Raw genomic sequence first — 21616 nt, forward strand, 5'->3', positions numbered from 1 at the left:
AAATAATTGAACAAACAAAATAAATGCGTATCCGAGTCACTCCAAGGGACATGCTCCCACAAGCAATAGACATTGACAGATTGTTGGAGTATAATCGCATTATCAATCACATTATTTTATTATTATAATGAACTTCTATCAAACATAGTTCAGCAAAAAAAAAACATCTATCAAATATCTAAAAAAAGGAAAAAAAATCAGTAGATAAAAAGTTTTGTTTTATGGTTAAAGATGACTCACTGCGTTCGGATTTCAATTCGATCTAGTTTTAGTATTTAAATGACTTATAATAATTAGCTAGTATGATTTCGGGGTTGTTTCAGAGATACTTGAGTTTTTTTTTTTACTTTCAAAAACACACCCTAATTAAAAAAACAAGAAAAAAAAGAGAAACGCAAACCCTCTAATTTATATGATTTGATTATTTGCTAATGCAATATCTTACAAACAATGTCATGTCATCACGTAATACAAAAATATGAGAACTGATGTGCTTGTTACACATATACTATTAGTTGTTTTTTTTTTTTTTTTACATCATCTCACTCTCACGTACATGCACGTATATATGTTAGTTTAGCGTTTTACTGTTTCGCAAAAATATATAATTAGTCAAAAATAAAAGTAAGATTATCTGTTTTCAGAACTACGAATTATATATTTTTTTACCCAAATCGCCTGGATTGACATAATCTCATTATATATTTCTTTTTTGAATTCCGGCTAATTCACATGAAAATTATCCCAGTTGAACACACATATATAACTTATTAATTAACGTGAATCAACAAATGTGGATCCCAGTTGCTACACAAAAGACAATACGTCAATGCCCCATGCGATTTGATTATAAATTGCTTATGCCCTAAAAATGATCAAAACTAGAATTTTGTTTTCTGTATATAAATTATGAACTTGTGTAGACTATATTGAGTCAACGACAATGCTTAATAATTTAAGAATTCTGGCATTATGAAGATTCTACGGTTTGGTATATTTCTATAAAATGTATCAGTATAACAAATCAAATCTCTAAAGAAAGAAAAAAAAATCCAATTTGGAGATAGAAATGAAAAATATAAAGTCATGCATCATACAAACAAAAAGAATATGAGACTCATTAACAAGTTCTGATGTCGACTTTTACTAATCATTTTATTATGTCAAAGTTTATTTTTGGTTAAATCAAAATGGTTTCAACTTAATTCCAATTTTTAATTATTATATAGTACTATAACTTGTAAACATAATGATTTAATTGAAAAATAAAATATGCATGCTTGGATGTTTGTTTTATCAAGTAGAAAATTAAAAGCCGAAAATCACGGGAGAGTGTCAAGATGTTTGTTTCATCAAGTAGAAAATTAAGACACGGTGAGTTCTTCCTGTTCAATCTCTTGACTTCTAGATCTATATTTTTGACATCTCCAATAACTACGTAGTTTTTTTTTTCAACAACAACATGAACATATACAGTGTATTAGTGTTAACTAAATTCATTACACTGCAAAATGATGATCAAAACATTAAACATACTAAAACTAAGCATTCACGTTATAGCAAAATATAGTCGTAAAAATAGTATACAACTATAGTAGTTAAGACCGCATTTATTACATTTTGGAATAGAGAAATGGGATGTTCTAAAATATTTGTGTGTAAAGACTCTTTGTTTCTCACCAACCGTGCCCTACTCGTGAAGTTGCCAACCCAAAATCTTACAACCCCAAATCATTTGAAATTTATTATATACTCCATACTCATTATATATATGCTGGATTCAAACTCAGTTGCTGATAATTAAACACATGATCACTAATACGTACCAACAAATTAGAAACATAGCACTAATAAAATATGAGTTTGAGTTATTATATAAATTTAAACAAAAAGTGTGTGGTAACTATGTCAGACTCAGACAGAGATACAGAAAAAAAAAGGAACCAACACGAGAAAAGGGCCCAAATGATTGCCAAACTATTACTTACATAAAGAATTATAGTTAGAAGGGTTGAATCTACTCCACTTTTTTCCATCAACTTAACTTCTTTTTAAGTAACAGTTAATTTGGCAATCATTTTGGTCGTACTGTTTTTAAAACTTCATAATTAAACAAGTTAGATAGTTTTGATAATATGGGATGCTAAATTTTATGATCATGTTCTCAGTTTCATTCAAACTATGATAGAAATGGTGGAAATAATTTGGAGAGGAAGGTAACCAACTTTTATGCTAGGATAATTATTAATGAACATTAAGACTCGCAGCATAAATGTTTAGCCATTATCATCTTAGCATCCATATCTAACCGACATAGTTTGTGTATTACTTATCATCAACAAAAAAAAATATATGTCAACAATATATGATAACTGTGATAAACTGAAATTCGTCTAGTATAAGTGTTGTTTTAGAAATAAATTTCTAAAATGTAGCAAATCTCTATGACAAACGTACAGATTTCTCATGATTTAAACATGAACAAAAAAAACAATCTACTCCTACAAATTACTTAATGGGCTTATTTGAAATATAAAGCCCAGCTCACTTGACGACTTTTCGTGGTTGGTTTTCTGAGTTGTCTGTATTTGGGCTCAAGAACCAAAACTCTTGAAGATTGTTTTTTTCTCGGAAGACTTCATTAGGCTTGATGTTTATACTGATAAAGTGATAATAATCTGTTTAATCCGAACAAATTCAATCCGAAACAGAGAGAATCACACAAATGAAGTCTTGTATATTCATATGATAATGCATCAAATCAAACGAATATATAACGCAAGACATGTTTCAAAAGAAAAATGTATATAAATATAATATAAACTTAAACACATGAAGGATTAAGACTTGAGACTTGAGAGACACAAAAATTAACCTTTTTATATAAAACATGATTACTGAAAGAAAATAGAAGTACTGAGACTGCAGAAACAGAGTATAGCCTTAACTTTTACTTTTAGAAAAAAATAATATGTCAGCATTTGTTGTATTTGTTGTGTATAGGATCAGAACCTCTTCCAATCATTCTCTTCACAGACTGATTAAGATCAGACATAACCATCGGAGAAGGCGCCAAGCCTCGCTTAGTATCTATATTTTCTTCCTTTGATGATGAGGAGGACTCATCAGACTCTTCAAGAACACGCAAAGGATGAACAAACTCAAGTTGCAGCGTCATTCCTCTGTCCCATATTCTTAGACCCGAAACCTTATCCGTTTGAAGTACCGAAAACGCGATGACAAGAAGAAGAACCATTCCTATATGACGAACTGGAAACCCCATTTTGAAGAAGTAAATGTGTTAGATACTAGCAGCTACAATATTGTGTTTCTGAAAGTACAACTTGAGAGATTATATAAATGGAAAAAGGTTAAAGAAGAAGAGATAATTTTGTCTCTCTCTCTCTCTTTCCCTTTGGAGTGGAGAGAAGATTGGTAAGAAGGAAGCATATATAAAGGCTGGTTTTAGAAGAACTCTATTCTGACAAGTTTGAACCAAATAAAGGTTTACACTTGGAACTCTGTTCTTGGGAAGCTAAGCATATCTCTCTCTCTCTCTCTCTCTCTTTCTTTATTTTTGCTCTTTTTTTTTTTGAAGTTCCTTGCCTTTTCTATTTTTAACATTCACATCTACATATATGTGAATGTGTTCTGTTTATTGGATAAGGTGAATGGTGTGATAAGTACATGGAAATATAGTTTACTAGGTGCAATCTTGTGTTGCTTTTTGGGCATTGCTCTTCACACAATGTCCATATCAAATGGAATCACCAAAGAACATTGAGATATCTTTTGAACATTCCCTATTATCCGACATGGACAGCCAAACCTTTACATATATATAAATATGCATGTGAATTTAATTTCTCTTACATAAAAATTGGGGCATCATAGTGTATATATAAAGAAAATTGATTAATTTACAAAAACAAAAATGGTGTCAACATACAGTATAATGGGGGATTTATCTTAATACAGCAGCAAGTTAATAATAAGATGTAATTATGGTAAGATAAGCAAAACAAAGTCCATGAATTTATGGGGAGAAGAAGATTTGGCTTGACGAAAGATGCTATCAAAGAAGAAGCAAGAAGGCTCTCTTGTAAATGGAGAGAAAAGTGTTTATTCAGAAAGAATAAATTGAAAATGATGAAAACGAATAAAAATAAATTGAAGGGGAAGCTGGTACGAAAGCTTGTAATTCCAAGCTCTTTTCTCCATGCAATAAAATTCAGTCTTGCTTTGCTTCTTTGAGCTCAATGTAATATCCCTTTATGCTTTTCTTTTTGTTTTTCCCTTTANTAGATACTAGCAGCTACAATATTGTGTTTCTGAAAGTACAACTTGAGAGATTATATAAATGGAAAAAGGTTAAAGAAGAAGAGATAATTTTGTCTCTCTCTCTCTCTTTCCCTTTGGAGTGGAGAGAAGATTGGTAAGAAGGAAGCATATATAAAGGCTGGTTTTAGAAGAACTCTATTCTGACAAGTTTGAACCAAATAAAGGTTTACACTTGGAACTCTGTTCTTGGGAAGCTAAGCATATCTCTCTCTCTCTCTCTCTCTCTTTCTTTATTTTTGCTCTTTTTTTTTTTGAAGTTCCTTGCCTTTTCTATTTTTAACATTCACATCTACATATATGTGAATGTGTTCTGTTTATTGGATAAGGTGAATGGTGTGATAAGTACATGGAAATATAGTTTACTAGGTGCAATCTTGTGTTGCTTTTTGGGCATTGCTCTTCACACAATGTCCATATCAAATGGAATCACCAAAGAACATTGAGATATCTTTTGAACATTCCCTATTATCCGACATGGACAGCCAAACCTTTACATATATATAAATATGCATGTGAATTTAATTTCTCTTACATAAAAATTGGGGCATCATAGTGTATATATAAAGAAAATTGATTAATTTACAAAAACAAAAATGGTGTCAACATACAGTATAATGGGGGATTTATCTTAATACAGCAGCAAGTTAATAATAAGATGTAATTATGGTAAGATAAGCAAAACAAAGTCCATGAATTTATGGGGAGAAGAAGATTTGGCTTGACGAAAGATGCTATCAAAGAAGAAGCAAGAAGGCTCTCTTGTAAATGGAGAGAAAAGTGTTTATTCAGAAAGAATAAATTGAAAATGATGAAAACGAATAAAAATAAATTGAAGGGGAAGCTGGTACGAAAGCTTGTAATTCCAAGCTCTTTTCTCCATGCAATAAAATTCAGTCTTGCTTTGCTTCTTTGAGCTCAATGTAATATCCCTTTATGCTTTTCTTTTTGTTTTTCCCTTTAATTACTTATCGCTTCCCTCCCTAATCATTCATTCAAACTTAAAGACCATTGCTTCGTTCAACTTGTTAAAGAGGCTTAACTTCATGTGTAAGTTTTATTTTCGTAAAAATATCGAGGATCACGATACATCCCATAAAAATTTATAAGTTTGTTTATTTAAATTTTAAAGCTAATAGAAGTAAAATGTAAGATTAAAACTGAAAATGAAGGATACCACAAAAAAAAGAACCCTATGATGTACATTCATCCATGACACAAACACAAAGACAGACAAAGACAAATACACTCACTAACTATATAGATGGTAATATATTGTAATTAAGAAACATCAAAGGCTTCAACTTTTTTTTTTTTTTACCATCTCTTCCACTCCACCGGAGTTTTCTTCCCTGCAAAACCAATCCAAGAAAAGTTGCTTCAGAGACTTTCAATAAGAAAAAAACATTGTGAGAAAGCTTGTTTCGCTTAGGACACTAACCGTTTCCTTCTCGGGACGTAAGAAGAGGCTTCGCAGTCTTATTCCCGGTTTTGCCACCTGAGTTTGAGACTCTTGTTTTAGGAGAATGAGAAGTGACTCTTGCACTATTACCTGAAGATGGTAAAGAGTAACGTCTACTGGCTTTCTCAGTAGTCCCTAGTTCCTTTGGTGAAGAAGAGCCTTGTAGCCTCAGCTTTGCTTTAGCAGATTTAGTCGCTTGCATATAGCTCGGTATTCCCGGGTTACTAGTCTGATTTGCATAACTACTCTCTTGACACTCGGCGGTCTGAGCAGCTGTAACCAGAGGACCCTTTTTCCCGGATTTCTGATTCTCCTTCCGTGCTGAATTCTCCTTATAGTTCTGTTTGGGAGTTCTCTCTTCTTTCACATACTCCTTTTCCTCGGCCATCATTACATTTTCTTCGCTCTCTTCGATTTGGTTGACTAATTTGGAATCAAGTGCTTCACTGGCTCTCAATGGTCCATGAGTTTGCATTATATCCTCAGGTTGTTCCACCACTGTCTCAGACCTTTCATCTTCATTCACAAATTCTTCTTCTAAACCCGGATTTGGCTTTTCGACTGCAATCTGTGGAACCTGTTGAGGTTGGATAGAGTTCTCAACTATGGGATTATGTACTTTCCTCAAGCCACGTTTCACTTTTTCTAGATCAACTTGAGGATTTTCCATGTCTGGTAGTGGCTCTACAGATTGACTTGCTGAAACTTTGCGGAAGCTGCGTTTGGGTTTTTCAAACTCAAGTGATGTCTGTGCGGCCACTGAGGGATTGTCGAGATTTGAAGTAGGGACTTTGCGTACACTCTTCTTTGGTCTAGCAAACTCAGCCTCGACTACCTGAGAGTTACTGCCCAACTTCTTTTGAGTTTTTCTAACTGAGGCTTTCTTTGGCTGAGGAACTGGTTTCCAGAAGCAAGAAGCTGACCAGTTCTCTAACCAGATTGAATTGGAAGAATCATTCTCAAGGGACAATGGCATCACGTTTGGCGATGAAGCTAGAAGCTGATAAGATAAAAAGACAGCAAAATCATCTACTATGAAATCTTTTCATCTATTAGTTGCAAACATAGTAATAGCAGAAACAAGTGTATACCTTCTGAGCAAACGCATTTGCTGTTAGCTTCTTGATTCCCAGGTAAGCATGTGTATCAACAACTGAGTCGGTGAGTTTATTTTCCTGATAAGACAGAAAATTTTGTATGCAGGATTAGAGTTAAAAAGCTATCAGCTAAGAAACCTAAAACCACAGAAATGCTTGAGATTAGCATTACTAGTGGCTGATGATGCAACCAGCATTTCCTATGAACTTCAACTCCAATGTCGGAATGTCTGGTCTCTCTTCCTCGAGCAAGTGCTTGCAATCTGACAATTCCCATAACACAGCAAAGGGTCGAAACAGCTTGCCTCCTAACCATGTGACCTCGGAAAACTGCTTGTAGCCTTATTATACCTTTTAAGATCCTGAAAGCACGTCGAGCCTTCACATAGAGCGCTTAAGATCAGGATACAAAAAATTGTAAAATCAAGAGCCATGTCTATATCTAGTCCAGAAGCTTGAAAATATTACCAAGTAGCCTCTATACGCAGCCTGCACAGTAACTGCTGCAGTCTCTTGTTGAATTTTCTCTGATTCGGATGGCGAATCATCAGGAACAAAAGCAGCATCTTGAGAATCTGTTGGTTGTACCTCAGAAACTTGTATCTCGTTGGCTGAAACATCTTCATGTTCTAGATTCTGTGTCTCTACCATACCACTGGTATAAACTGCTGCATTTCCAATGGGTGGAAGATCCGAAAAAACATCGGATTCTTCAACCTTTGAAATAACCACAACCTCTTTTCCATTCACAGTTCTCTGTTCATGTGATAACCATATAATTTTTGTAACAATTATAAACAGACAACAAAGAGAAAGGCAATCATAAAGTGACAACAGCAGACAGAACAGAATTAGCCGTGAACAATCCGGGAGAAGACTACAATGCAGAAAGCTAAAAAACTAGTAAAAAGAGACATGTCATGTAAGTATGTAACTACTTATTACTGTACTCAGCCTTAACTATCCAAATATGAAATCCAAATGTTGTATCATACCACATTTTGAAAAGAAAACAAGTTTACCTCTTTCTCTTTAATACCACTAGATTTAGATGGTTTCTTTCCAAGTAGCACATTTTTTAACCACCTTACAGGCTTTCCCATGATGTCTAGAACCAAAAATTTCACAGCACCTGCATTTTTCCGAGAAATCACAAAACAATTTGCTTTAAGCAAAATAACAAAAGACTATATAATAACACAACACATTATTACCAAAATATTGCAATTTGCAAATCTTTCAGTAAATTTTGGTGATATCCAGAGGCTTCAAAGTTAAAGAGATACATACGCTCTTTGCAACAGGATTAATCATACTAAGTTCAATGGATCAGCCATTCATACTAAGTTCAATGGATCAGACTGTAGAGATCCAAATTAAAAAATCACTGTCGGCCACAAAACTAAGATAAATTAATACAATCATTCGTCCATGAGTACAACAGGAAAGACAAGTAATTTTATATTATAAACAGCAAAATAGTAAATCACAATCATTAACCAATGAAGATCAAACTAGAAATAGAAAGAAAAATGCAATGATTACCATAAAATCAACAAAATCTCTTCAGAAATGAAAAATTAAAAATTACCGAAACCAGATCTGGAACTCACCTTGCAAGTAAATGAACCTGATCTCAAATCCACACTACCTGATCTCAAAATAAACAGTAAGAAAAAAGAAAGTATGAAATTTTTTAGGGATCCTCAAATCTCATTGTAGTCGAAAACTACTCCGTGAAATGTCGGACTGAAATTAGAGCACGTGGTTGGATCTCATGTCTGAATCCGACACAAACTAAGAGGAAGACAACATTACCGTGACTGAATCTGTTGAAGGTGTACTGCTACTTCAAGAGATGCTTTCCAATTGTAAATCTCTTTGAAGAGTCTAGAGCATTGGTGAGGAGGCTCTTCGGTGGTGTGTTAGTTTCAGAGTGTAACCACGACGACAGAGAAATTTATTTTATATTTATAATTTTTAAAAACTGCACAACGCATCTCCATTTTCTAAATCTAACACCGGTCTTTTACAGCCGTTAGATCTTTGCTTTTTGCATAAACAAAACAAAAAAACTCCATTTTTTTCATACACAGACCCAAAAATACAAAAAAAAAAAAGTAAAAATCAAAACTTTGTGGGAAAAAATTGCCAGCAATTAAGTAAACAACACAATTGGGAAATGATGATTGACAGATAAGCAATTTAAGAAGGTGAGAAAGGGGTTGGTTGGGTTGTCCCCAGGTTGCAGCTTACTTTGGGAACAAGTGTATTAACTCAGCTGCGTGACTGTGAAGCATCTTCGGATAATTTTACGTTCTTATCCTTCTTCTTCTTCTTCAACCTGTGCTAGAGTGAGGCGCGTGGGTGATACATTCATTAGCCGTTAGTTCATCATGCGGTAAGCTCTCGTGTGTGTGGGGGGTTCGTAAAGGGAACGACTTTTATTATCGTGCTCTGTTCCTGAACGTTTTCAAGACTGGAGCACAAACAAATCCGCCTAAAAATCAAAAGCCATAAGTTTAGAGACTACTGGGTTCACTATTCAGCTCGGCAACCAGGGAAAGAAAGTTTTTCTTTAACCCAATGCTATAAGATTGGCAGCATACATCAGACTGGCAATGTTCATAAGTTGGTGACAAACTCTCAAAGAGAACGAACAAAATTATACTTTTAGTTAAAGGATGAACTGAAACTAGAAAAATACAAAAAGGCACTGGAGAACAATAAAAAGGAAAAAAAGTGAAAACAGGGTTGCATCAAACGCCATCTAAACTGAGCACTCCATGAACTGTGAAACTCTAGTTCCGAGCAGCTTCATGTTTCAAACTTTCAACCACATTAGCCACAAAACAGCACAGTTTTGATTCTGAAGCTAAACCATCTGCTACTCTTGCAATAGACTTTAGCTCTTCATGCAAATCCGAGTGTAGAACCAGAGTGGAGAAGTTCTCATCGATAATAAGCCCCAAACATTTGGTTATGTCTTCGAGTTCAGGAACCCAGTTGCATAGTTTCAAACCGAGCTTGGAGGCGGCTTTAGGGCATGGACCAGCTTGAGGGAACATCTCATACTTCTTCATCCATTTAGAGAGGTATCGAATAAAGCTCCTCATCTCATTGCCATTCAACTTACTGACTGCAGATGCAAACATGACTTCATCAACATTCCGAGAAGCTAACAAGTAATGCAGGCAAAGCTCAGAGGTTGAAAACCCGTCGTGAGCAACCATCAGCAAGATCGAAGCTTCTTCAGCAACTTTAGACTTCTTTGACAGCTCTGTGTTGCTCACCTTTTCAATCGCCAACATAGCCTCACTGTCCCATTCTTCTCTTACCTTATCCATGTTGCTAATTGCTTCCTTTGATGGGCATAAAAAATACTTCAAGATCGATAGTAGCTCAGTTGCCCCAAGATCTGAAGCTTGCCTGATCACAACACAAAGCAAATCTGACCTTTGCTTCTCAACAAGATTGCTAACTAAATAAGAGTATGAAGAATGATCAACCAAGGAGTTTGAAATCAAGATTTCCACTAGCTCCCACATCTCTAAACGAATACAATCTTTCAAAATTAAACCAGATACATCTCTACCCATCAGAAACCCATTCTTCTCCACCAGTTCCTGAATCTCAGGACCATCTTGATCACCCAAGACTAACCCAGCTGCACTTGTACCCATCAAAAGCTCAGTATTCTTTTTCAACTCCTTCAACTCATCAGGCTTAGCCTCTAAAATCCCAACTTTCTCACCAATATTCTCAAGAAACTGCTTCAACATTCTCACAAACTCATCTTTGACAAACCCATTCGTATCCTTAAGCTTCCTTTTCAGCTTAGACGAAAACTTCTTACCCAAATCAATGACTTCAACATCGCTTTCGGAGATTTCCCAACCGGATATTGGATTGATTAGGGTACCAGGATTAGGGTTTTCGAGCTTCGGTTTCAGATTTGCGAAGATACCATCGTGGCTAAGAGGGATTGGATAATCTGACTGCGACTCGACTCGGTCCTGTTTCGCAACGGTGTTGGAGATAGCTTCAAGCAGCGTCATTGCGAACCCAACAAAAAAGAATCAAACTTTATCCAAAAATCTGTAAGAATGAAGAGAACCCATTAACGCAAAACCATAAATCCATTCGTATATGACGCAACAAAGACTCAAAAAGAGTGAACAAATCTAATAAAAGCAAAATCAGCAGAGTTCTATGGAGACTACTCCTAAACAACAATCGTTTAAGCTGGTCTAGAGCAATCAAAATTTTACCTTGAGGATGGAATTATAAGGATGAGTGTTCGTTCACTCGAATCGCCCACTCTCGTTCTGTGAGGTTGTAGAGGAGGATAGACAGGAAAAAGATGAGAAGCCCCAAAGAAGGCGATAGCAAATTAGGGTTTAGGGTTTTTGTAATTGGAACGATACTTTCTGCATTTTTATGTGATTCCAAATATACCCCTATCTTCCCTTATTACATTTAGCCCCGATGTNTTTTTTTTTTTTTTTTTTTTTTTGTCAGCTCAAACGAATCAATTGAGAGGGAAATTGTTTACAAATATAACTTAATGCAGAGATATACGCGCTTGGCGTGCCAAAGAATCTGCACTTACATTAGCATTTCTAGAAACTAAAGATAAAGAGAAAGAAGAAAATTCTTCCCTATCAATCTTGATGTCGTCAAGGTACGTCAAGAACGCTGGCCAGTCGGAAGGAGAAGACACTATCTTCACCAAATCTGAACAGTCTGTATAAAAAACCACATCTCTGAAATCATGGCCGATCATGCAGCGCATCGCCCAAAGGAACGCTTCTACTTCAGCATGTAACGGAGATAAACTTCGCCGGAAATTTTTGGCTCCCAAAAACGACTACGCATTCTGGAACGAGGTACAAGCACCATCCAGCCCCGATGTCTTCGTAGTCGCCGATTTTTATGTTTTTCCTAATTGTAGAAAATGCTAATGATAATTTTTAGAGGAGCTTCAAAACGAAAACAAAGCTAATGATTTGTCTTTTCATCAATAACTAACAAATCATTATTCGACTTGAAATAAATTTTTGATTTTATGTTAAATCTAAATAATTTAAATATTAATATCTAATATTTCACGTTATTCTATAATCTAACTAAAATTTTAAAAATAATTATAGCAATATAGAAATTTAATAAAACTGAATATAGAATTTTTTCGTTGCGTCTATTTATCGTAACTTTTCGTTAAAAAAACTAATTTAATATTTAAAATTTATATTATTTTGTTTTTAATTATAATAATTTAAGAGAAAATTATATTTACTCATTACAACCATTAGTTAAATATTCTCAGTTAGGATCACTTTGTCATAATGATTTTTTTAATTGTAGCTTTACCATAATTCTTCATAAAAATCTTTCTATTTATAATACTTTAAACAATATTTTTTTTGCAAAGTTGCGTCTATTCTACATAATATTTTTTGTTACAAGTTTTCATTTTGACTGTTGTGTTTTTAGTAACAGTTTATGTTTAATTTATGTATTCAAACTATTTTATTACATTCAAGTGATTTCATAATATATAATTTTAAGTTTTTAATTTTATTTACTTTTTTCTAAAATACTTCCTCCGGGATATCGGGTGGGTTGAGTCCTAGTAATTAAAGTGTTAAAGACATGAATTAGCTTTCAAAAACTGGGTCAACAAGTTGACTAATTATTGTAAAATGTCAATGGTATATACATAACTCTACGCAACCAAGGAAAAGTCCTTAGATCGTGGTCGATTTAAAATATCTACTTGTTATTATCAATCACATGTCCACGAAAATATTCCTCATGTTTATTTTTATTTTTTTTCTTGTCAATAACATGTATTTTACTAAATTTAAATGTGAGTGATGATGCTATAAATAACAAGAACATAAATATCATACTATAAGCTATATAGAATTATAGACCGTAGTCGTTATGCGTTTGGAGTCTCACATGAAAACATAAACTATGTAAACACACAAAAAGAAATACAAATAAAAATTTTATGAACCTAATCAACTCAATGGTCAATTTGGTTTTCAGTTGGAAGTCATAAAAATTTATATATTTTTATATAAATGCATTACAATAATACCTTGATTATATTATGTAGGATGAATGTATAGTATAATACAAATTGAAATGCCAAGCCTACCAAGTACCAAACCATTTGGCAAAATTTTAAGACTTCATTAAACAAAGAAACAAACGGCGTGATTTAAAATAAAACATGCAATTTGTAATTGATTAAACCTTCAGTTTGTTTGTAACAAAGTCATATGTGATTTAAAATTTGCAACATGATTGATTAGATATAACTAATTTTTTGGATCTAGATTTACAGTTTTATAAGTTTTTAATTTAAATTTTTATTAGTCTCTGATGTAGATTCTAACAGTATGTGCTACTGTTGTTGGTTGCGTCATCACCAAATTGAAACAAGCATCGTAACAACAAAATGTCATTAACTAAGGGTTAAATGTAGATATTTTGTTAGTCTTGAAATAAGAATATTTTTTTTTTGTTAGCGTAATGATGATATCTCATAATTTCATTGTTCCACAATACATATGTTATATGTTGCCACACTTAATTAAATTCAGATCCTATAAAATTTATGCTATCAACTTTGCGTATAGATAAGTACTATTTACAAATTAAAATAAAACAGGTCGTTTGATGCTTTTAGAACCATACAACAACTAAACCGCATTTGTTCAATTCTTTGCAATTTGGAAAACAACCGCATTTGTACACGAGTGGCACATCAAACACATCAACTCTAAGATGAAACTTTGCTTGCATACCACATTATAGCCCTGTTGACCACATTATAGCCCTGTTGACCACATTATAGTCATAGATGACAATCTTAGAAGGAGTATACAACTATGTACCAATTATTTCCATTGACAACAAAGGTACGGTTCACATAAGCATCAATCTGAAGCAGTTCAAAACCTCCCTTGGATAAGAGACCAACATCGTGAAGATTAACATCGTTGGGAAAGGGAAGGGAAGAGACCGCATATCCCAAATTACCTACACCAAAAAAAACAAAAGAAAAAAAACTATTTAGTTTGCAAATAGAAATAATACTAATTCCGATTTAATTTAATAAATTGAGATAATTACCGTGACAAAATGAGCACGAGGGTTTTCAATTAATTCTCGAAGGGGCTGAGAGGCAGAGATAACCACATGCGAAAGTGGCGTTTGTTCTTAATTAAAAACTGAAAAACGTAAAATTAATTAGATTTAAAAAAAATAGAAAATAATAATAATAAATACTAAAAAACACTCACATGTTCTTCTTGTGACCAAATGATGCCAATTTACCGCATACTGTGTTTATTCATCGAGTCTTTTTCCAGCATTAGAAAGTACATAGGCTTGTAAAACATAAAAGCCAGCTGTGTGCAAGTCTTCTAACATAAAACGGTAGTCTCTGTTGCTTGAGATAAAAAGTAGGTAATCGGGAGGATTTTTGTCCAAAGCGTATTGCATGATAGCCTTAGTTAGTGCAATGTCGTCATCAAACCGACAAAACTTTGCTTGCATACCATAAATACTAGACATTTTTTGAAACATAAAACCGCATTTGTACACGAGTCACGCATTAAACACATCAACTCTAAGTCACACATTTGTATTATATGTTTGAATCGTTTGTTTGTGTGCTTCCCAAAAAAATGATTAGGTTTATTGACTTAAAAAAAGATTATAGTAGATGGCAGTAGATGCTATCCGAGTAATCGAACTACTTTAATTCTTTTAAATGACGAAGAAATCTACTTTGATATCATCTTATTTGTCGATAGTAAAAATTTGATAACTATTTGATTTTTCAAATGACGAAGAAATCTTTGTTAAAATTTAATAACTAGTATTAATTAAATTGTTTACAAGGCTTAGAAATCTTTCGCTTTATTACATTTTTGGGTTCACCCTCTTATTAACCACAATCTTTTTTATATATACTAGGTTTTGAACTCACGCGTAGCGTGGGTTTATTTGATATATTTTGATTAAAATTATATATGATTGATTATGGTAATAAAATATTATCTCATAAAAAATTAAAATTAGTACTAAGGAAAAAAATTAAATTTCAGATACACAATTTTTTTAAATATAAAAATCAGCTGTGTTAGAAAATCAAATCTGATAAAAAAATCATAAATTTAACTTGATGTCCAGGCGAGACAAATCAAACTGATGACCTCATATATCCTAAACCATTTTCTTTGACCACCAGAAAAACGAAACAATTTTATAATCATGAATTTAACTCGTTTTCATATTTAATTGATCGCTACCACCTATGTTTTTGTGTTTTTTATTCAATGTTTTCTTATTTTTCATATTCTTTCTTGTCATTTTTATTGTCAAATTTTGTGTTAATTGTCATCGTAACTTTTACCGTTTGGTTCTTCGTTATACTCTTTTTCTTCTTCTTCCTCGTCAACTTCTTCACATTCTTCCACTGAAAAACCTTTTTTTAGACTACCACACAACTTGTTAACCCATCAAACTCCAAGAACAAAATCATTTCTTTTCTCATAAAATTTGTGAAATTCATGATTACCAGCATAATCAACACATACACCCAATTATTGACAATTTTATCCATATACTTATTTGGTTTTAGATCCACGCGTTTAGAAACTTCTCAAACCAAAATCCTTACTTGGTTTATAATATTTTAAAAACATAATAAAATATACTAATAATTATTTATTTAATATGAATCATATGATATATAGAAATATGAGTACACTATAAGAACATATTAATTATAAATAAATAATATCAATTATATTATATCATCAAATAATATCAACCGTATCATATTATCAAATAACCATAATCGTATATAACAGTAATCGTTTGAACCGTAACCGTATTTAAACGTAACCGTTTGTTAAATGGTTCTGGTTAAGGTTACAAAAATTTCTAACCATAACCGATGGTTAATAAACCTTAACCGTGACAATCGTAACCATGGGCATGCCTATGTATAGCTAATAAAACATGTGTATTTGTCGTCCATCTTTCTTCTTTAAACCTCAAAATTTGACTCAAACATCAAATTAAGGTCTTGCGATGTCAATCCTTCTTCCTTAGACCCAAAAATAAAAAAATAATGAAAGAATATCAACTCATCTATAAAATCATACACAAAAATATGTTTTACAGCTCATAAGAAATAAAGAGCACAAATGTAGATAAATAAGATAATTTATGTTTTGCATCAATATTTATAATATTTTAAACTTTTAAAAGGTTTCGAAATATAAAATTTGAACCTTTTAAAAATTTTCAATATTTATAATATTTTAAACTTTTAAAATTTAAAACTTATAATATTTAAAAACTTTTTAAAAGCTAAGAAATATTGAAACTTTTAAATTTTTTAAATATTATAAAAAAAATTTTAAACTGTTTAAAGTTTTAATTGATCAAATAAAAAACCAGATCAAACCAAATAAAACTTTTAAACTTGGACGCCTGATAAATCAAGTTTTCCTGCTCATTCGTTGTTGGAAGCATATTAATCTTATTTATACTGGTTCTGAACCATTCTCTAAAAAATTTATAGCCGATGTGGGATATTGTGATTAGTTCTATGATTTTCATAAATTTAAAATTTTTTTTTCTAAAAATTCTGTAAATTTTAGAAAGTTAATAAATAACATGTCAAATCATGATAGGTTGTTTAAAATAATTCTTAATATAAAAAATTTTAGAAATTGTATAAAATGTTAATAAGTGATATGTCAAATTTGTATTGATTGTTGAAAATCTGGTGTAGACGGTGTTAGAAGCTCCTACTTTTTATTAGTATAGATGTATATATAAGGGGTTTCTTTTTTCCACACTTACCCACTTGCCTTTGTCTTGCTTAACATTTTGTCTTGTCGCTTACCACTATAAGTCTTATATATAGTAAGACGATAGGTTACGACTAAAATAACAGAAAAGATAGAGATGAACTTGTAACGATGTGATCAAGAAATTTCAACGTTGTTCTTTAGCATCAACGTTGGCCGGTGGGTCCACGATTTCGGCTCCAAACCTTAACAGTGTTTGTTGTTAAGACATTGCTGTTTACAAATATAAAGAGTTGAAGTTGAATATTTCTCGTCCAATTAGTCGACACTCACGATCCACGAACAACATTATTCTTTATTTTACCTAATTAATCGGATGCAGAACATTTTTCGTTTTTTTATGTGCGTGTGTTGCTATTTGTTAAAAAGAAAACTAACTAATATATTATTATAGTCGGAATCATATTTAGTCATACATATTCTTATTACTTTAACTTATTTGTTTTGTTCAATTGGATTGGCTGTTGACCTTTCAAGATTTCAGAGTTGCGTGCTTGTTTTTCCGATGGTTTGAAACATTGCTGCAAACAAATGTGTAAATAGAATATTGGGTTAGAATAATTGTAAAAAGATATAGTCTACTCCATATTATGTATTTTACCTTTTTTAGTCTCAAAACTCTTTAAACTGTACGTAGTTTGATTTAAAGTTTGGAATTTTAATTTTCCGTTAAATAAAAATAGGAGACTATTTTCAGTCTGAATTTTAGATTATCAATATATATACACTATATGTTTATCATATTATATAGCGCTATATGTATATCATAAAAAAATTGGTAATTATTTTAGCAATCATGTTCTCTGAACAACATATAAATAAAGGAGACTTGCGTGTTTTTGTGATATATTTAATGGGCATAGTCAAAGGATATATACATATAGTTTGCATATATAGAAATCAACAGTTCCAAAAAAAAAAAAAAAGACATAAGAGCTTATAAGAAAAAATATCAAAGCAGAATAATGGAGAAGAAAGATTTCTTGAAGAGTACTGGTCATGGAGGAGAAGAGAACCATGAGGTGATGAGAAAGCTTGATTCGTCTCACGATGATTCTCATGAAGAGCACGAGCAAATTATAAGATCCAAGGTATAGTTTCCTGTTTGTATTTTAAAATAATTAGACGTCATTTATACATATGCATCAATCAATCCTTGGAATCACATACATGCATATTCCATAATTTTCTCACCTATATATGTTCTTGGTTAATCATTTGACCAAGAACATCTAGATCTTCGAATCAGTGAATATTAATTTGAATTCTAAGATTGGACTACACTAGATCTTCAAATCTATTGTTAGATCCGTCTTTTTCTGCTATTTTTTTATGAAAAGAATTACTTGTTGAACTTGAACCTGATGCAGAGATGCATCTTAATTGTTTTTTTTTTATATATAATTGACGTGAGGGCTGCATACAGTTTTCCAAATTAATTAGATCATGTTTATTTCCTTAAAATATGTATCATATAAATATATACCAGAGAATATGCTCATCTATATCAATTATGAACAACACAATAATTACGAAAAGGAAAGAAAGGCTATATGTATAAGGTTTTTAAGGCATACATATCATATTCATGGGAGACAATTAGCCAATCAATATAGTATTATGTTTATATATATGTTACCAATTTCGAGTAATCACATAGTATTATAAACGTATGATGAGATCAGTTGGACTCAACTAAAGTCGAAATGGAGGAGGCTAAAGAGGAAAATCGAAGGCTAAAGTCATCATTGAGTAAAATCAAGAAAGATTTTGACATCCTTCAAACACAATACAACCAATTAATGGTGCAACATGAAGAACCAAAAAAGTTCTCACCAAAAGGGCATCGTCAAGACAAAGACAGGGACAAAGACAAAGTTAATGAGCGCGAAGAACTTGTTTCGTTGAGCCTAGGTGGACGGTCAAAGTCACCGGTTCCAAGTGGTTCAAAGATGAATAAAGAAGAAAACAGTAAAAAAATTGTGGAGGTGGGTGATGAAGAAAAACTTAATGATTATGAAAAGGGTAGTGATCATGGGTTGAGGGTGGTGGCATTTGAATATAAGGATTTGAGTAACCCTAATGAGAAGTTTCAGATTGAACATAAGAAAGAAACGATATCGCTGGAGATTGGTGACACTAATAAGAGTACATCAGAGAATAATTTTGGGTTTAAGAATGATGAAGATGATCATGACGATCAAGAAGAGCTTTTGCCTCAAAACCTTGTTAAGAAAACTAGGGTTTCTGTGAGATCAAGATGTGAGACACCAACGGTTAGTACATTTTCTACACATCTTTAAACTAGTATATAATTTAACGTTAGTAATCAGATCTTGTTGAAAACATATCAAACTATCATTTGTACTTCTAAGCTTATAATTATTTTTCAAAAGGAAAAATATTAAAATAGTTTATGTTTTGAATGTATAATGAAATGAATAATTTAAATTCATAGCAATATACAGACTTTTCTTTAGTTATATGATCTATATAGCTTAGCGCTTGTTTTGATTACATATGTTTCTCACTTCAAATTATTATGATAAAACATTTTTCGCAAGAAATCAAATCTTTGTATTTATTTTCTTGAGTTGGTGCTTATGCAGATGAATGATGGATGTCAATGGAGGAAATATGGTCAGAAAATAGCAAAAGGAAATCCATGTCCTCGAGCTTACTATCGTTGTACCATTGCAGCTTCTTGTCCCGTAAGAAAACAGGTAACTTAATAATTCCGATTAATTTTTATGCAGAGAAAACATATATGTTAGCACAAGAATCTAATCCTTTATATAGGTGCAAAGATGTTCAGAAGATATGTCTATCCTTATCTCAACATACGAAGGAACACATAACCACCCACTTCCCATGTCAGCAACCGCAATGGCCTCTGCCACTTCAGCTGCCGCCTCCATGCTGCTCTCGGGCGCCTCCTCCTCCTCCTCGGTCGCCGCAGCTGATCTTCATGGCCTTAACTTCTCTCTCTCCGGCAACATCACTCCAAAATCTAAATCACCTTTCCTCCAAACCTCTTCATCTTCCCCTTCCTCTTCAGGCCATCCCACCATCACACTTGACCTCACATCCTCCTCCTCATCACAGCAACCGTTCATATCTATGCTCAATCGATTCAATTCTCCTACTGGCAATGTCTCAAGATCGAATAGTTATCCTTCAACCAATCTTAACTTCTCAAACAACACCAATACATTGCAGAATTGGAGTGCTGGTGGTGGTATTCTCAGTAGTCAATACCGTGCACCTTACGGCAACATTAGCACCCATCAGCAACTACCTTACCAAAGCATCATTCACACCCGAACCGCCGGGTCATCTTTTGATCCATTTGGAAGGTCATCCTCATCGTCATCTTCATCCCATCCTACACAAACCAATCATGATCACATAGGAATCAAGAACATTATGACTCATCAAGTGCCATCTTTACCAGCAGAAACAATAAAGGCGATCACGACAGATCCAAGTTTTCAGTCGGCTTTAGCAACTGCTCTATCGTCCATCATAGGCGGCGGTGACTTAAAGATTGATCATAAAGTGACTAGAAACGATGCCGAGAAGAGCCCTTAAAGGAAGTGCTATGTATTTCCCAGTACCTTGATACATGGGTTTAGTCTTTTACTAGTTTCCTAGTGTTATTTAAACATTTGTATAAGTTGTCGTTGGAGTTTTATGCAACTAATGTGTACATATGAAACTTTAGAACGAATAAATACAACTTGGAAAACCTTTAGAGAATGAAGGTGGAAGCATCTGAANAAAAAAAAAAAAAAAAAAAAAAAAAAAAAAAAAAGAAGGTGGAAGCATCTGTATAGCTCATGAGTCTCGAAATTAATTAAGATTCGAACTCCAAACTATGGAAAGAAAAAGTGGATTCCAAAAGGCTTCAATTTTTTTTTTTTAAATGGTATACGCTATCGTGTTCTTATGTGCTATATAAGCTTGGTCACATCAATTTATGGATTGTTGTATCAACCTATAGTCTATCGTTTATAGTTAACAGTTTCGTATGGATCAATTTTCACATTCTTTTGATACCTATTTCTTGCCATGCTACGTACATGCCTGGTCCATAAAGGGCTGTTAATGGGCCGAATCGGCCGGAGCCGTTATGTTATCATCGACGTTTTGCTGACCGCCTTCTTCAGTTAGCTAATTTGTTCGCACTTAAATATTCATATTGGATCTTCACGCTTCGGATGATTGATGATATATGTACCCAAGACTGAAGAACCGGACTTGTTCTATCGTTACTTCAAAGGTGTTTGGCCTAAATTATAAATGTTTTTGTCTTTCGATGATTGACCACAAACTGTTTTCCATTGTTTCTAATAAATTTGTAATATACTATGTGTTGATGAAAAGACTAAAAACAATTCTGAAAAAAAAAAAAAAAAACTAAAACACTCATTCATTTGGTAGTTGATTAATGAATCCTCGTCACAATCATATCCACATACAAGTCAAATGCGTATTCCTTGATTATAGTGCACGGAAATCTTTTCCAAATAATATAATAATAAATATTACATAGGACAAAATAAAATAGTATGTTTTAAGTTATTATTATGAATTGGATTTTCAAACAAAAAGCATAAAGTCATAATCTAAGAGTGGTCCATCCGGCTTTTCCAGTTTTATTTTTATTTGTAATTTGTAACTTCGACGGGAAAGATTAGATAGACGGGGGCAAAAGAGTGGTCCATGCAAAATTATACTGGAACATAATTTGTTAGTTTGTGAGTGGAGGAGAGAAGAGTTTAAAATATTGACTGGAACGCTATTTGTTT

At 32.9% G+C, this 21616-nt stretch overlaps 3 protein-coding genes across 5 annotated transcripts; 1 reads left to right on the top strand and 2 right to left on the bottom strand.

The window, feature by feature from the left end:
* On the bottom strand, positions 5428–9033 carry LOC104740582 (protein IQ-DOMAIN 31-like). 3 transcript variants are annotated; one of them, XM_010461227.2, is made up of 8 exons: positions 8716–9033; positions 8511–8548; positions 7920–8029; positions 7366–7653; positions 7070–7276; positions 6892–6975; positions 5780–6800; positions 5428–5690 (listed from the first exon to the last, which is right to left on the bottom strand). In XM_010461227.2, the coding sequence occupies exons 3-8, from the start codon at positions 7998–8000 to the stop codon at positions 5656–5658; spliced, it is 1716 nt and encodes a 571-aa protein (XP_010459529.1). In that variant the 5' UTR covers positions 8001–8029; positions 8511–8548; positions 8716–9033; the 3' UTR covers positions 5428–5655. The 3 variants fall into 3 exon arrangements, with proteins under 3 accessions (XP_010459529.1, XP_010459531.1, XP_019091737.1); XM_010461229.2 differs by having other exon boundaries at positions 8489–8548; XM_019236192.1 differs by lacking the exons at positions 8511–8548; positions 8716–9033 and adding an exon at positions 8112–8469.
* Positions 9453–11291, bottom strand: LOC104740583. The gene is made up of 2 exons (XM_010461230.2): positions 11169–11291; positions 9453–10995 (listed from the first exon to the last, which is right to left on the bottom strand). Exon 2 carries the CDS (start codon positions 10953–10955, stop codon positions 9699–9701), a length of 1257 nt encoding a protein of 418 aa, XP_010459532.1. The 5' UTR covers positions 10956–10995; positions 11169–11291; the 3' UTR covers positions 9453–9698.
* On the top strand, positions 17706–20564 carry LOC104740584 (probable WRKY transcription factor 61). Its single transcript, XM_010461231.2, has 4 exons — positions 17706–17896; positions 18491–19081; positions 19415–19528; positions 19605–20564. Exons 1-4 carry the CDS (start codon positions 17771–17773, stop codon positions 20394–20396), a joined length of 1623 nt encoding a protein of 540 aa, XP_010459533.1. The 5' UTR covers positions 17706–17770; the 3' UTR covers positions 20397–20564.

This window comes from Camelina sativa, chromosome 14, assembly GCF_000633955.1.
Source record: "Camelina sativa cultivar DH55 chromosome 14, Cs, whole genome shotgun sequence".
Taxonomy (NCBI): Eukaryota; Viridiplantae; Streptophyta; class Magnoliopsida; order Brassicales; family Brassicaceae; genus Camelina; species Camelina sativa.

Bases quoted from the DNA above. Each gene is read 5' to 3' on its own strand.
- LOC104740583 (XM_010461230.2), bottom strand. From the start codon at position 10,955: ATGACGCTGCTTGAAGCTATCTCCAACACCGTTGCGAAACAGGACCGA.
- LOC104740582 (XM_010461227.2), bottom strand. From the start codon at position 8,000: ATGGGAAAGCCTGTAAGGTGGTTAAAAAATGTGCTACTTGGAAAGAAA. The intron at 7,654-7,919 runs GTAAACTTGTTT...TCACATGAACAG, and splicing joins GTGGTATTAAAGAGAAAGAG to AGAACTGTGAATGGAAAAGA. The intron at 7,277-7,365 runs GTAATATTTTCA...CTCTATGTGAAG, and splicing joins CTGCGTATAGAGGCTACTTG to GCTCGACGTGCTTTCAGGAT.
- LOC104740584 (XM_010461231.2), top strand. From the start codon at position 17,771: ATGGAGAAGAAAGATTTCTTGAAGAGTACTGGTCATGGAGGAGAAGAG. The intron at 17,897-18,490 runs GTATAGTTTCCT...TGATGAGATCAG, and splicing joins AGCAAATTATAAGATCCAAG to TTGGACTCAACTAAAGTCGA. The intron at 19,529-19,604 runs GTAACTTAATAA...TCCTTTATATAG, and splicing joins CTTGTCCCGTAAGAAAACAG to GTGCAAAGATGTTCAGAAGA.